Raw genomic sequence first — 17383 nt, 5'->3', positions numbered from 1 at the left:
TGTTCAATGTCCAGGCTCTTGATCATACCCAACCGTGGCAAGAGTCGCAATGCACTGCAGCCCCATCTATTTCCAAGCCCTTATCAAAAATCCTGCATTTATCCGCATTTTTGTGGAGGGAAGTTTCTGGGTGTTTTATTATGGGGCTTGGCTGACATGGCCGACGGCAGTATCTAGTGGTAAATGTAAAGTTGATACAGAGCTATATAAAGGAGAATAACATGGTAATGCCAATGACATCACCACATACAAAAAGTAACTTCTGGCAATAATTCTAAATACAGAAGCTTACCTGAGCTAATTTTCGAGCTAACAGACCATTCTAGGTCTATCTCGAACCGAGATAGTTCCACTATGAACAGAATCCTCATTGAAATACACCACATGCTATTAAAACTTCATCTTTTATACACAGAATTGTAATTAAGACAACAATTTACCAAAACATAAGCCTATGCAAAAAACTAAGCAATTAATAGGATTGGAGCTTTAGTGTTTCCCCTTCTTGAAACTCCAATATGATCAACCTATTTTCCTATAATTTAAAAATAATTTATCCTGCTTTTTTTGTGCACGTTGTCTTGAATTTGCTAAAGTTATACAGTTGTATTAGTTTATAGAACCCCAATACAGTTAGAAGAGTCATCTTTTTGCAAAACAGTGCAAAGACCAAAAGACAATACACTATTTGGGATTGTTCTTCTAAAAGTGAATTTAGACCCATTTGGAGGTGTGAACCCCTTGGATGGAGCAAAATTATATTTCTTTTTGAAAGAACTCTGTAACAAGAAATTCATCATATTAATAACTTAATTCACTACCAGACTTTGATATCTCATTACAAACCATCATTTCGCTTGCTACAATATTCCCCCCCCCCCGTCCTAGCTTCTTTGAAAACATAAAAGATTTACCTAAAGCAAAGTCTTGTGCTTTATGTCGTTTCACTCTCCTCAAATATTTGTTTTCATTTACCAAGTCAAGTTTTGTGCCACATATGTATAGTAAACAGTCCTGAAAAAGAGTTAAAAGTATTTGCATACATAAAATCAAAAACTTTGGTTAAGGTAATGTGCCGCATTTCGGCATCCTTCGACATTGTGCATGATGTGCAAAAGGATTCTTTTTTCCATGAAAATAAAAATAATATAATGCGCATAAGAGTGTCAAATCGCTATTCAAATTAATTAAAAGTGGTTTCCATGAAAACTTAAGACCAAAATTAAAACATAAAAACGAGAGCAAAATTTGTTTATACAAGGGTTAAGGTCAAAAACGAGAAAAAATATAAGCTTTTAAAAAACAAAAATTAGATTTATGTTGCCTGGAAAGCGGAAATTGTAGCACCCACCTTTAGTTTACTTCTCAAACAAAAGATTGACGAGATTAAAACTTTAACTTTGTCTTTTATCCAGCCATTTTGTTTTAAATCAGTGGTTCTCTATCCCACAAGACATTACGACAATGTATATTTATCCTTCACAGAATCTTTAATGTGATTAATTAAAAAAAAAAACTTTCCAAAAAATAATTTTTTCAAAGAAAATTAATGGCCATTTTAAAATTAAGCTCAGCAGATACGAATACCTTTTAAAATTCAAACTCAAAACGACCAGAAATTACTATTAAAGAATAAATGAAACCCAAAACGAACAGAAATTAAATAAACAATCATAGCAAAAACATACAACAAGTAATAATATAATTGAATAAATAGATCTTATAGTGAGTAATGCTTAGATTGAATATGAAAATCAAGCTTAAAACGAAAAAAAAATATATTCCTATTGAAGCATAATTGAAACTTAAAACGAACAGAAATTAAATAAACAATCAATGCAAATAAACATACAATAGATATTAATGTAAAATGATAAATAAATCTTAAAACGAGTGAAACTTGAATAGAATATGCAAATCAAGCTTTAAACGAACAAAAATTACTACAAACAAGAGTTTGGGTATAACCTCCTTCTCTCACTGTAAAAGTCTAAAACCTACTGCGTCATTGGTGCTTTACTGAAAACAAATTTTATGACAAATATTTTCTTTTGTACTTAATATTGAAGATTAAAATTATAATAAAATTTTGAACAGATGAGCTTTCGGCAATTAATATCATTGTACGTCAAATGTTCAGTTTAATTTATTAGTTCTTTCTAAAGTTGTTCCAGACGAATGTATTTTCACTACAAACAAGTGTTTTGATACTGCCTCCTTTCTTAACTGTAAATAAAAACCAAAAGCCTACTGCGTCATTGGCGCTTAACTGAAAAAATTATATTACAAATATTTTCTTTTTCAGGTCGTACAGCTTTGAAAACAATAATAAATTACAGTTAAATAAATTCTTGGACTGATGGATCCTTTAAAAATTAATATCACTCTACATCAAATATTTAATTTGATGTTGTTTATACTTTCCAAGACTGTTCAAGACGCATGAGGTTTTCAGTAAAGCGCCAATGATGCAGTAGGTTTTAGACTTTTACAATGAGAGAAGAAGGTCATACCCAACCTCTTGTTTGTAGTGATTTTTTTTCGTTTCAAGCTTGATTTCCATATTCAATTTAAATGTCGCTCGTTTTAAGATTTATTTATTAATTTACATTAATATCTATTGCATGTTTGTTTGCATTGATTGTTTATTTAATTTCTGTTCGTTTTAAGTTTCATCTATGCTTCAATAGGAAAATACTTTTTTTCGTTTCAAGCTTGATTTTCATATTCAATCTAAGCATAACTCACTATAAGATCTATTTATTCATTTGTATTATTACTTGTTGTATGTTTTTGCTATGATTTTTTATTTAATTTTTGTTCTTTTTGGGTTTCATTTATTCTTTAACAGTAATTTCTGGTCGTTTTGAGTTTGAATTTTAAAAGTTAATTGTATCTGCTGACCTTAAACTTAAAATGGCCTTTACTTTCCTTTGAAAAACTTATTTTTCGGAAAGTGTTTTTTTAATAAATTTTCGTTCGTTTTTGATTGTAAAAAGTTTCAATTTTTTAAAATTACTTAATTCAAAATCAAACTTAAAAAAAAAAATCAAATGTTCATGAAAGTATCAAAACTGGCATCCAAATAACAATATCAAAGGGAAAAAATGGGTTTTGTCAATCTCGGAGTTATTATTACCTGATGTTTGAACTATTTTTACCATAATGGCTATCTCAAAATTTTTATCGGATGGATTCGAGAAAAAGGACGTGGGGGGGGGGGGGGGGGGGTAATTAACCTTCGGTCTCTTTTTACTCTTTAAAAGTGAGCTAGAACTTTCTATTTTCAATCAAATGACCTATCCCTGAAGTTTATACGAGCATCCCTTCAATATGAACCATATATATCCCCAGAGTATAAATTACAACGCCTGTCCCTGGGGGGATGTGTCGACCCTGGAGTTTTAATATCTTATGGTTCAACTATTTTTAATAAAACTGTCACCTGAAATTTTTATCAGATGGGTTTATCCATCCGGTACGCACAAAGGCGTGGAGGGCGGGGGGGCTAGTTGCCCTCCGATCTTTTTCACTCTGAGAAAATGAACTACAACTTTTAATTTCCATTCAAATGAACCCTCTCTGAAGTTTATGCGAGCATCCCTTTCATAAAAACCATATACAGCCCCAGTACATAGCTTACAATGCCTGCCCCCGGGCCCTGGGGGGATGTGTCGACACCGGAGATTTCGTTATCTGATCTTTGAACTATTTTTAAAAAATTGGTCTCTCAAAGTTCTTATTGGATGGGCTTGAGGAAAAAAGGGCGTGGAGAGGGGGGCTAGTTGCCCTTCGAACTCTTTTAACTTTTAAAAAGTGAACGAGAACTTTCAATTTCAAATCATATTAGCTCTCTCCGAATTTTATACGAGCATACTTTCCGTAAGAACCATATATGCCCCCAGAGCAATACTTACAACGCCTGCCCTAGGCCCTGGGGGGGGGGGGGGGTGTCGACACAGGAGTTTTTCTTATCTGACCTTTGAACTGTTTGTAAACTTTCTGTGTTCACTTCTCTGTAAAGTGAGACTTCTTCTCTTTGGGGCCTTATGGTAGCGTTGGCCTATTATCTGGGCTCTACCGGTGGAGGATGTCTAGAATCTCTAACCATCACATAGTTTATGTTTAGATTATAAAATGTTTATTTGTACATATAATACAGTGAATGTACACATGGCGAGGACAGATACAGAATTAGAACTGACTCAAATAATCTAAATACGTAACTTATATTCAGCACAATATGCAGATACACATCCGGACATTTGACAGAACTGCTCTAGTTATAATCTGCCAACTTCTAGGAATTACAGCAAATATTCAGAATTAATTTAGTTATCAAGGAAATGCGATTGTAACTAGGAAATGAACCTTTTGACACATACTTAGAATTTTAATTATTGGTTTTAACCCAGAAAAACCTACTTCCAAAGTTTACATGTTTTTAACGAAATGGCCATACGTAAAGGAGTTTTTGTTATATGATCTTTGAACTATTCTTAACAAAATGGCTACCTCCAATTTTTTATCAGATGTGTTTGGGGAAAAAGGGCTTGGGGGGGGGCAGTTGCCCTCTGATCACTTTGACTCTTAAAAAGGGCACTAGAACTCTCGATTTCCAGTCAAATGAGCCCCCTTTGAAGTTTATACGACGACCCCTTCTATATGAAGTGCCTCTGGGAAAAAATAAAATGGAGTGTGGGGGGAGGCGAGCTGCCCTCCAATCACTTTTGACTCTTAAAAAGTGAATTACGGGTTTCAATTTACAATCAAATGAGCCCTCTATGAAGTTTATACGAGCATCCCTTCCATAACAACCATATATGCCCCCAGTGCATAACTAGCAACACCATCCCCCGGGCCCTGGGGGGCTGTGTCGACACCGGGTTTTTTTGTTATCTGAACTTTGAACTATTTTTAACAACAGGTCTATCTCAAAATTTTTATCTGATGCATTTAGGAATCCGAAGTTTATACGAGCATCCCTTCCATGCGTCTACACAGGAATTTTTCTTATCTGACCTTTGAACTATTTTTAATGAAATGGCTATTATAAAAATTTTATCGGATGGGCTTGGGAGAAAAGGATGACTGGGGGGAGGGCTAGTTGCCCTCGGACAGCTTTGACTCTTAAAAATTGAACTAGAACTTCCAAGTGATTAGAGAACTAGCTGCCCTCTAATCACTTTTGACTCTTAAAAAGTGAATTACAACTTTCAATTTCCAATCAAACGAGCCCTCTCTGAAGTTTATACGAGCATCCCTTTCATAAGAACCATTTACGCCCTCCGGACAATACTTAAATCGCCTACCCCCACGCCCTGGGGGGAGTTTTTGTTATATAATTTTTAAAACAGTTTTAGAAAAACCGACTGTCTGAAAGCTTTTAGCGGATGGGTTTGGGGAAAACAGGGCGTGGGGGGGGCTGGCTGCCCTTAACTCTCTTTACTCTTAAAAAGTAAGCTAGAACATTCAACTTCCAATCAAATGAGCTCTCTCTGAAGTTTATACGAGTATCACTTTCATACGAACCATATATGCCCCAGGGCATAATTTACAACGCCTGCCCCCGGGCTCTGGGGGTCGTGTCGACACCTGAGTTTTTGTTATCTGACTTTGAACAATTTTAACTTAATGGCTATCTGAAAATTTTTTTTTGGATGCATTTGGGGAAAAAGGGGCTCGCTGTCGCTTGTCTTCTAACCGAATTGCTTGTTCCATAAATTACAGAAAATGCTGAATTGTATTATAAATTAACAGATGCAAAATTTTCATCAATCTGAATAATCCTAGTAAGGAGTGATAGCTCTGACGATTTGTAAAATCAGTTTTAAGGAGCAAAAAATTACCAACATATAATTTCTCATGAGAAATTCAAAATTTTTTGCATTATTTCGGCATAAAAATTACAATATTAGCAAGATTCTCCGTAAACTATATTAAATACATATCTAAACTTTCTTAACATCTTTCAGTTTCTAAAATCTCCATATATCTTATATATGACAATATTTCACAAATAATTGAATTTTTTTTTATCTCCAACTCCACAAAGATACCTAGGATGATATACACCTTAGACTCTTATCTGACAAAATTGCCGATTTTTTTAAGGAAAAGTTTAAGAGTGCTACTAAGTAGAACATAGGTAGGTAGAACATTTAATGCCCTATTATAGAAAAAACTCACGTTGACTTCATTAGTTTCTTTATATAAGCTAGAGAAAGACCTCTTCGTAAGGTTTATTGTGCATATTTTTAAACCTAAAACGAACAAAAATTTTCTTTTAAAAAAAGTTTTTCTGATGGACGAGACGACCATTGCTGACACTTTAAACCCACCAAAATAATTACATTGCGGTTTATGCAATATATATCTGCAACATTGCTTCAAATAAACTGACCCATGATATTTCCTTATATTTGTAGTATTTGTAAAACTAGCGCTTTATGAAAACTGAGCTTATATATATATATATATATATATATATATATATATATATATATATATATATATATATATATATATATATATATATATATACGTGTGTGTGTGCAACTTTTTTTCCACAGATGTTTCCTATGGTACACCCCTTCCATCGAGATACTGAAGAAAAAGTCTTACCCGTTCATGTGCCCTCAGCTCTAGAATCCACTCTTTAGCTTTATCCCAAGATTCTCCATCTGTCAAATCATAGCAAATAATCGCAGCTTTGGCAGAGCGGTAGAAAATCCTATTCATCGATTCATATCTGATGCTTCCTGACGTATCCCATAGGCATATCTTTATTGGATGATCCTTGTAGCACACTTGCTTCGCAGAAAACGTTCCACCTATCGTCTAAAAAAGGCAAAATTTAAGATATTTGTTTCAGTATTCATAAGTTTTAATTTTAATATCCGTATTTTGAACACTCCGGTTCAAGATTCAAAAAATTCTGTTATATTTAATATAGAGCCCAAATATTTCTTTTACTTCTTAATTCTTGGTATGTGTGTCCTGTTTTCTTGGTGTATGTGTACATTGTATTACCAGAGAATATATTTATATATAATATATCTACTCTCTTTAAGCGAGCAATAATTGTATAATATATGTTGGTATGGCGGTAATTTTCTCGAAAACGGCTCAATAGTTTTTTCGAAAACCGGGCCATCATCATTTTCTGGCCTGAAAAAACAATCTAGATAGGCCATGACTAGGGAAAAATTCGTTTAGAGCCTCTCTTTGAAAAAAAAAAACATTTTTCACATAAATAACGTCACATTCATATGCAATTAAAGAGCAGCTTCAATTATTTTTTCTTAGGGTGATCGTATCACTTTTGGTATCTATGATGTCAAGCGAAATTATACAAGATGACGAATTGCTAGGGTTAGAAGATAGGCGACAACAAACATAACACCGAATTATAACTGAAATCATATTATTTAATAATATGATGAACAACAAATATTCAATCACAGTGCCACTGGACTGACCGAGCACGCACTAGATTTGAGAAGAAAAAGCTCAAGTACAACAAGACAAAAAATAGTGATGACATGAATGTCATTTATGAGCCGCATAGAACTTCGCACTAGTCCCCGAAGCCACGCCGAAAACCAGCTGCGCGCTGGCGCCGCAAAGGCTTCGGCGCGTTACCCATACAGTCAGCGGTGGCACAAAACTTTTATTAGATTATGTCTATATTAGAGGATTCAATCGTGAACCAATGAGAAACAACAGTCACTGTAGCGTAGAGATTGAGATGTTGGGAAGTATCAACCCCCTTATTATACAGATTAATCACTGACTATTTGAATTCTAATGTTGCTTTCAACCACAGTAGACAGAATATAGCAGTATGATCATTCTCTATCTCTCCCATTATAAAAACCCGGACAGGGGTGCGAGTGGAAAGAAACAGGCTAAACAAGCTAAGGCAGAAAGAAGTGGGAGGAGCTTTTTCTTCACGATGACCAGAAATGATCTGCGATAAGCTTACTGGTATATTCAGAAACAGGCTAAACAAGCTAAGGCAGAAAGAAGTGGGAGGAGCTTTTTGTTCACGATGACCAGAAATGATCTGCGATAAGCTTACTGTCTATAAACTGTGCTTTCTACCTACACATTTTTTTTATTTGATTTCCTTTTATTTTCACTAGCATATTCATTTTAATCCACCCTTGGCTTTTATGCAAAATCTTAACTTTTGCATTTAGAATGCTTCGAAACTGAAAAAAAGCCCTTGAACAAAAACTTTCCTCTTAATATTTTTAAAAGGGGGTTTTAAATGTCAACTTCATCCTGTTCTGCATCCTCACTTCCCGAACATCATCTGATCAAGCAGTGTCCTTTTCTTCGATGCATTATCATGGATCATGAGGAAATTTAGAATCGCTGATCTTTTGAGAAAACCCAAAAGCCACATCCACTGACTATATCTGAGATTAAAGCCTTCTTTTCAGCCTCAATTTGATACGTTTATAATTTTAGAGGAGGGTTCACTGGAAAAATTTTATCCCTGGCGAATCCCTCGTATCATATAGTGCTGGAACCCACTGGGCGAGGTTAAAAAACAAACAAATTAAAAAATAATAACTAAATAGGATCTGATCAAAATAAAGAGATTAAGTTAAAAGCCTTCTAATAGTATAATGTATATGTAATTTTTTATTTCACTATAAAATGCCTTATAGTAATTGGGAAGTAAATTTCCATTTTACAGCCTAGTCCAAATATATTGCTCGAGCTGAAGAGATAAAAAAAAAAGTTAAATCCTTTCTCCATATTGATAGGAAGAAACGCTTACGAGAATTAGGCCCTAAGAAAACTACACCTTTGAGAGGTTCCAGGTCACCTTCTCCAAAGAACGGAGATCCACTGACTTTCCCAATACTTGCGTGCAATAATACACTAGTGGATAACCTTCCCTCTATTTTGTGCGGACTGCGCAACTTAATATTTATAGAGAGAAATGTAACACAATTGTGCAATGCGACATCCGGGTTGCAGCGGTAGCTAGCAACCTAGTAAGAGACGATCACGTCCCAGTAAAAAACAAAATAGCCCACAACTCCTAAAAGTAGAGTCGGAGCAAAGAACGAAGTACACTATTAGAACCGCCTTGTCCAATACCCCTACACAGGAAACTAACTGTCCCTTGGATTGAATAGCAAGGAAAATATATTGGTTTGAAAATCAAGAAAAGTGGCTGAAAGTGCAATATTCTGCATCGACGGCATCTTTTTTTTTTTGTTTTTTTTTCTCCTCAGCTAGCTCGATACTGGAAAATCATAGGGAGCTGTTTAATGGCTCATTTGAAAGGAAATTGAAGTATTTAAAAACATTTCATAATTAAAAAAATAATTTCAAAAACAAAATATTTTTTTTTACGAAAACTGCATTTTTCTATAGCTCTGTAGTAGTAAATGATCTTCTTACCTCCTGGAACATACTTGTTTTGGCTCGACCTCAAAATTGCTTATCTCTATAACGTTGTGCTTTATTTCCGTAGAAAAAAAAACAATTTATTTTAGTTCTCATTTCAGGATCGCTAAAGTTATTATGTAAACTGCAAAAATATTTATGGTGTTCGAGCAATAATTTAATTTTTCTATTAAAACTAGAAAAATACCTGAAAATTTTTAAATTAGTTTCACTTATTACGTCATATAAGACGTAATAAGTGAATGCAAAATTTATACACGTTTATCTTTCGACAAGATAATTTATTTTATCCGGGCTACAGCGGTAGCTTGCAACCTATTAAGAGACTATCACGTCCCATACTAAGAAATACAGTAGCCTATAACTCCTAAAACTAGAATCAGATCGAAACACGAAGTAGAATCACCTTGTCCGAAGCCCTCATATAGGAAACTTACAGCTCCTTGGCTTGAATAACTATCTATAACTAGGATAATATTCATATAGCACTTTTCTGTAGTCCCAAGTCAATTAGCTATCTCTTAACTTTCTGCCAAAGTCGGGTCAAAATTGATGTTTATCTATATAGAATTCCCATAACTAGGAGATTCTTTCAATATAATTATTGTCGTCACAATTACATTCTTTACGAGTTTTAATTACTATTGGAGCAAGTCATGTGTATGTAGTTTTCTCTTTGCTGCCATAATTTCTAAATTTTGAATGTGTTAAATTTATCTAAACTTGTTAAGACAAACGCCTGTTTAGGGAATGGAATTAAAACCCATTGGAGTCCTGCTTAAAAATAAAATACTTACGCTCTGATCACTTGAACATAGTGAACACATAAAATTGGTAGTATAATCACAGCGTTCCAGTATTAACTAGTAGTTCTTGGCAGTTTCAGAAAATTACAACTTACTCTGCTAATTGTAAAAAAAACTTGGAAAATGAAAGTTAGCTTGACTGAGTTAATTCTTACAAAATCTTCGGTTGAATAAGTAAATCGGAGTTATTAGGTCTGGGACTTGGGTTTAGTAATTATATTATGTTGAAAGTAGGCTGATGTATTTGGAATCTCGCGGCGGTGTTTGCTTGTTTGTTATGTTTTTTGTTTTAGTTTCTTGTTTTCGCCGCTATATTTTTTATTACTGCTGTTGTGGATAAAATACTCGTGCTAACTGTACTTGAAGGTCTGAATGCACATTTTATTTATTTTCTGTGTTTTCTGTAGAGTATTTATCATAGGCAGCCCAAAAGCGCTGCCTAAGTAAAGAACGATGTTGGCATAATGTATTTTTTTTTTTTTTTTTGGTTTTAGACGAGGGCACTTCATATCGAAGGAGTTGTCGTAAAAACTTCGAAAAGGGCTCATTCGATTGGAAATTGAAATGGCTAGTGCCCTTTTTAATAGCTGAAAGAGATTGGAGGGCAACTAACCCACCTCTCGCGCCCAAAATTTTCCAAAACAAATCCAATCAACATTTTTAAATAGACATTTTGTTAAACGTAGTTGAAATTTCTAGAAATGAGTTCTTTGAGGATGCCAACCCCCCAGAGCCCTCATGGCAACGGTTGTAAGTTGTGCCCTGGGGGCTTAAAAGGTTTTTTTATAGAAAGCGAAGTCGTAGAAACTTCAAAAAGGCCTCATTCGATTGGAAACTCAAAGGGCTAGTGCCCTTTTTAATAGTCGAAGTGATTGGAGGACAAATAACGCCCCTCTCAAACCAACCCTTTCCTCAAACACATCCAATCAACATTTTGAGATAGACATTTTGTTCAAGATGGTTGAAAGTTCTGGAGATTATGTCTTTGAGGATGATAACCCCCTCAGAGCCCTCAGGACAAGGGTTGTAAGTTATGCCCTAGGGGTATATAAGGTTTTTATATAAGGCGATGTCGTAGAAACTTCAAAAAGGGCTTATTTGATTGGAAATTGAAAGGGCGAGTTCCCATTTTTGTAGCTAGAAGCGAGTGGAGGGCCACAAACCCCCCTCCCACACCCATCATGTCCCCAGGCACATCCAATCAAAATTTTGAGATAGCCCTTTTGTTCAACGTCGTTGAAAGTTCCTAAAAAATAGGTTTTTGAGGATGACAACCAACCCCCCCCCCACAGCCCTCAGAGTCAGGGTTGTAAGTTATGCCCTGGGGGCATATGGAGTTTTTATAGAAAGGGTTGTCGTAGAAATTTGAAAAAGGGCTGATTCAATTGGAATATGAAAGGGCAAGTGCCCTTTTAAATGATAGAAAGTGATTGGAGGAAAACAAACCCCCCCTATCACGCCCACCATTTCACCAAACACATCCAATCAAAATTTTGAGATAGCCTTTTTTCAACGTAGTTGAAAGTCCTGGAAATTACGTTTTTGAGGATGATGTCCCCCTCACAACCCTCAGGGTAAGGGTTGTAAGTTATGCCCTGGGGGCATATAAGGTTTTTATAGAAAGGGTTGTAGTAGAAGCTTCAAAACGGGCCCATTTGGTTGAAGAATGAAAGGGCTAGTGCCCTTTTTTGTAGTAGAAAGTGATTGGAGGGCAACTAGCCCCCCTCTCACGCCCACCATTTTCCCAAACACATCCAATCATAATTTTGAGATAGCCCTTTTTTTCAAGGTAGTTGAAAATTCTGGAAATTAGGTCTTCGAGGATGACAACCCGCCACAGCCCTCAGGGTAAGGGTTGTAAGTTATGCCCTGGGGGCATGTAAGGCTTTTATAGAAAGCGTTGTTGGAAAAACTTAAAAAAGGGCTCATTCGATTGGAAATTGAAAGGACTAGTGCCCTTTTTAATAGTCGAAAGTGATTAAAGGGTGAATACTCCCCACGCCCATCATTTCCCCAAACACTTCCGATCAACATTTTGACATTACCATTTTGTTGAACGTAGTTAAAGGGTCTGGAAATTATGTCTTGGAGTATGAACCCCCCCCCCCCCCCACATCCCTCAGGGCTAGGGTTGTAAGTTAGGCACAGGGGGCATTTCAGGTTTTTATAGAAAGTTTTTTACCGTAGAAACTTGAAAAAGGGCTCATTCGATTGGTAATTGAGATGGCTAGAGCCCTTATTAATAGTCAAAAGTGATTGAAATGGAATGCCCCCCCCCCAAAACCCATGATTTCCCCAAACACTTCCGATCAAGATTTTGATATAGCCATTTTTAAACGTAGTTGAAGGGTCTGGAAATTATGTCTGAGTATGACACCCCACCCCCCACAGCCCTCAGGGCTAGGCTTTTAAGTTATGCCTTGGGGGCATATAAGGTTTTTATAAACAGCATTGAAGTAAAAACTTCAAAAAGGGCTCATTCGATTGGAAATTGAGAGGTCAATTGCCCTTTTTATTAGTCGAAAGTGATCGAAGGGAAAATCACCCCCCTCTCACCAATCATTTCCCCAGACATCTCAGATCAACATTTTGACATGACCATTTTGTTCAATATAGTTGAAAGGCCTGAAAATTATATCTTTGAGGATGACAACCCTCCTACAGCCCCCAGGACAAGGATCATAAGTTAAGCCTTTTGGGCATATAAGGTTTCTATAGAAAGTTTCGAAATATAAGCTTCAAAAAGGGCTCACTCGATTGGAAATTGAGAGGACTAGTGTCTAATGTATTAGTCAAAAGTGATCATACGGCAAAAGCCCCCCCCCCATGCCCATCATTTCTCCAAACACTTCCGATCAAGATTTTGATATATTCATTTTTTGAACGTAGGCCTAATTGAAGGGTCTGGAAATTATGTCTTTGAGTACGACAACCCCCCCCCACAGCCTTCAGGGCTAAGCTTTTAAGTTATGAGTAGTATCGTAGTAATTACCACTGATTACACAAGGAACTACACACCTTTTCAAAGAGCACGCGACATTGTGTAATGCAATCAGACTGGTTTCTGAGCCAATACCTATTTTTTGGACAAGTGCCTTTAGTCAAGACTAGTTTGTTAGGAATGCGTCGCTGCTAATTAAAGAATAGGATGCTACACTCAGACTTAATTGATTGGCATATGGTGTTACATCATTTACCAAAAAAATAACTCTATTTTCAAAAAAGGGTGGAGCATTTGCCAATTAGACTGTATTAACAGTAGTAATTGTTGATTAAGTAATAGGAATGTGAATGTTCCTAATTAGCGGTTTAATCGTATCAAGGTGGTAAAAAAGGGTTAAACTGATTAGCAGTTAAGGTAACCCCGAGGGGGTTGTTAACTCATAGCTTATTTATTATAAATTTGGAATAGCATCAATCTATGGGAATGGTTAACGATGATAAAATGGTCTTGTGAGTTGACCTACCTTTACTTCACCGATGTATTCTGTATAATACACAATTACCGTTGGAACACTGTTGTTAACACAACACACGGTCTAACGTTTTAGTATACTAAACAGTTGATGATACTAGAGATATAAATAGCAAGAAAAGAATTTTAATAATGGAATTCACAACAACCCTTAGAAATCCTTGCAAATCAAGCAGAGAGATATATATGAGTATGAACCATCAAAGATTATAAGCACCAATGACCCTAAACACCAGGCCCCCCCCAACGTTTTGGGCCCCCTCCCCCCCCCCTTTTTTTTGCCCCCCCCCCCCCCCATTTCTTTTTATTTTTTTAAGTTTTTTTTTAAGTTTTTTAATTTTTTTAACATGATATATTTTTTCAACTTTTTTTTACATCTCTTAGAATGACATGTAACATACTTAAAACAAAAAAATCAAATTTAATATTTTCCAAATTCAAAATGAGAATTATATAGAAATGTTAATCGTGACTTTTACTATTAGAAAAATATTGTTTGTAGTAGCACTTTATTTTATTACTTTTTTTTTAAATCCATTTGAATGACATGAAACACACTTAAAACATAAGAAATTCACATTTAATATTTGCAAAATTTGTCAGAAGTAAAATTTTTTCCTTTGGGGGCGCGGGGTGCCTTTGGAGGCTCGGGGGGCCTTTGGGGACGGGGGGCCTTTGGGGGCGCCAGGGGGCCTTTGGTGGCCCGGATGGCCTTTGGGGCCCTTTGGAGTTGTGGTAGGGGGGCCCTTTGGGGTTGGGGTAGGGGATCTCACAACATTGTTCAAATGGAACTTGTGTATTATAATGACCACAAAGTTTCTTCTTAGCAGTAACAAATTTCTTCTAATAGCACCAAGTTTTCCATCAAAGATAACAAATTTTTTCATTATGATAACAAGTTTTCTGTCAGAAGTAGCAAGATTTCCTTAATACTAAAAATTTTTCTCTTCGAAGTATCAGAATTTTCCCTTAATACTAACAAACTTTTACTTAACACACTCAAATTTCTCTCTGAAGCATCAACATTTTCCCTTAATGCTAACAAACTTCTACATAAAACTATTAAATTTTTCTTAGAAGTATAATTTTTTTCCGTTCATGATAAAAAGTTTTCAGTCAAAAGTAGCAAGTTTTCCTTAACACTAACAAATTTTCTCATCAAAGTAACAATTTTTTTCTTAACACTAACAGAGTTTTAGTTACAACTATCAAATTTCTCTTAAAAGTAACAATTTTTCGTCAGTGATAACAAATTTTATAATAGAACTAACAAGTTTTCTGTCAAAGATACCATATTTTTCTTAGAAGTAACAATTTTTTTCGTTTAGGATAGCAAGTTTTCTATCAGAAGTAGCAAGTTTTCCTTTCACACTAACAAATTTTCTCTTCGAAGTAAAAACTTTTTCCTCAATACTAACAAACTTCTACTTAAAACTATCAAATTTTTCTTAGAAGTAACAATTTTTTCATTTATGATAACAAGTTTTCTGTCAAAAATAGCAAGTTAACAACTTTTTCGTCTATGATAATAAGTTTACTTTCAAAGATACCATATTTTTCTTGAAGTAACACTACCAAATTTTCTCATCGAAGTAACAATTTTTCAACAGTGATAACAAGTTTTCTGTTAGAAGCAGCAAGTTTTCTGTTAAAGAGGCCAAATTTTTCTTAGAAGTAACAATTTTTCGTCAGTGATAACAAGTTTTCTGTAAGAAGTAGCAAGTTTTCTGTAAGAAGTAGCAAGTTTTCTGTAAGAAGTAGCAAGTTTTCCTTAAAACTAACAAATTTTCTCTTTGAAGTAGCAACCTTTTCCTTAATACTAACAAACTTTTACTTAACACAATCAAATATCTTTTAGAAGTAACAATTTTTCATCAGTGATAACAAGTTTTCTGTCAGAAGTATCAAGTTTTCTGTCAGAAGTATCAAGTTTTCCTTAAAACTAAAAAATTTTCTTCTCGAAGTAACAACTTTTTCCTCAATACTAACAAACTTTTACTTAAAACTATCAAATATCTCTTAGAAGTAACAATTTTTTCGTCAGAGATAACAAGTTTTCTGTAAGAAGTGGCAAGTTTTCTGCCAAAGATACCAGGTTTTTCTTAGAAATAACAATATCTTTGTTTATGATAACAAGTTTTCTGTTAGAAATAGCAATTTTTCCTTAACACTAAAAAATTTTCTCCTTGAAGTAACAACTTTTACCTTAATACTAATAAACTTTTACTTAACACTATCAAATTTCTCTTAGAAGTAACAATATTTCGTCAGTGATAACAAGTTTTCTGTAAGAAGTAGCAAGTTTTCTGCGAAAGATACCAGATTTTTCTTAGAAGTAACAATTTTTTCGTTTATGATAACAAGTTTTCTGTTAGAAGTAGCAAGTTTTCCTTAACACTAAAAAAATTTCTCCTCGAAGTAACAACTTTTTCCTCAATACTAACAAACTTTTACTTAAAACTATCAAATATCTCTTAGAAGTAATAATTTTTTCGTCAGTGATAACAAGTTTTTTGTAAGAAGTGGCAAGTTTTCTGCCAAAGATACCAGGTTTTTCTTAGAAGTAACAATTTCTTCGTTTATGATAACAAGTTTTCTGTTAGAAATAGCAATTTTTCCTTAACAATAAAAAAAATTCTCCTCGAAGTAACAACTTTTACCTTAATACTAACAAACTTTTACTTAACACTATCAAATTTTTCTTAGAAGTAAAAATATTTCGTCAGTGATAACAAGTTTTCTCTAAGAAGTAGCAAGTTTTCTACCAAAGATACCAGATTTTTCTTAGAAGTAACAATTTTTTCGTTTATGATAACAAGTTTTCTGTCAGAAGTAGCAAGTTTTCCTTAACACTAAAAAATTTTCTCTTCGAAGTAAAAACTTTTTTCTTAATAGTAACAAACTTTTACTTTAAACTATCAAATATCTCTTAGAAGTAACAATTTTTTCGTCAGTGATAACAAGTTTTCTGTAAGAAGTAGCAAATTTTCTGCCAAAGATACCAGATTTTTCTTAGAAGTAACAATTTCTTCGTTTATGATAATAAGTTTTCTGTTAGAAGTAGAAATTTTTCCTTAACACTAAAAAATTTTCTCCTCGAAGTAACAACTTTTACCTTAATACAAACAAACTTTTACTTAACACTATCAAATTTCTCTTAGAAGTAAAAATATTTCGTCAGTGATAACAAGTTTTCTGAAAGAAGTAGCAATTATTCTGTCAAAAATCATAGATTTTTCTTAGAAGTAAGTAATTTTTTGCTTTTAATAAAACGTTTTCTGTTATAAGTCACAAGTTTTCCTTAACACTAACATATCTTTTCATTGATGTACCAAGTTTTTACTCAATACTAACAAAACGTCAACTTAAAACTATTAAATTTTTCTTAGAAGTATAATTTTTTTCCGTTCATGATAAAAGTTTTCTGTCAAAAGTAGCAAGTTTTCTTTAGCACTAACAAATTTTCTCATCAAAGTAACAATTTTTTCCTTAACACTAACAGAGTTTTAGTTGCAACTATCAAATTTCTCTTAGAAGTAACAATTTTTCGTCAGTGATAACAAATTTTCTGTTAGAACTACCAAGTTTTCTGTCAAAGATACAAAATTTTTCTTAAAAGTAAAAATTTTTCGTTTATGATAGCAAGTTTTCTGTCAGAAGTAGCAAGTTT

General features: G+C 34.2%; 1 protein-coding gene across 1 annotated transcript in view; it reads right to left on the bottom strand.

Moving 5' to 3' along the window:
- The window catches only part of LOC148953091 (ras-related protein Rab-24-like), a 66730-nt gene that overhangs the window by 20784 nt on the left and 28563 nt on the right, over positions 1-17383 (bottom strand). Inside the window, exons 2-3 of the mRNA XM_089087524.1 lie at positions 6625-6840; positions 915-1014 (exon numbers count right to left, since the gene is read on the bottom strand). Coding sequence (XP_088943650.1) covers positions 915-1014; positions 6625-6840 — 316 coding nt within the window. The remainder of the gene's footprint in view (positions 1-914; positions 1015-6624; positions 6841-17383) is intronic.

This window comes from Artemia sp. Qi Xiang Cuo, chromosome 4, assembly GCF_049724085.1.
Source record: "Artemia sp. Qi Xiang Cuo chromosome 4, ASM4972408v1, whole genome shotgun sequence".
NCBI lineage: Eukaryota > Metazoa > Arthropoda > Branchiopoda > Anostraca > Artemiidae > Artemia > Artemia sp. Qi Xiang Cuo.
Note: the sequence above shows the minus strand (reverse complement) of the source record. Positions and strands in the feature narration are given on the sequence as shown.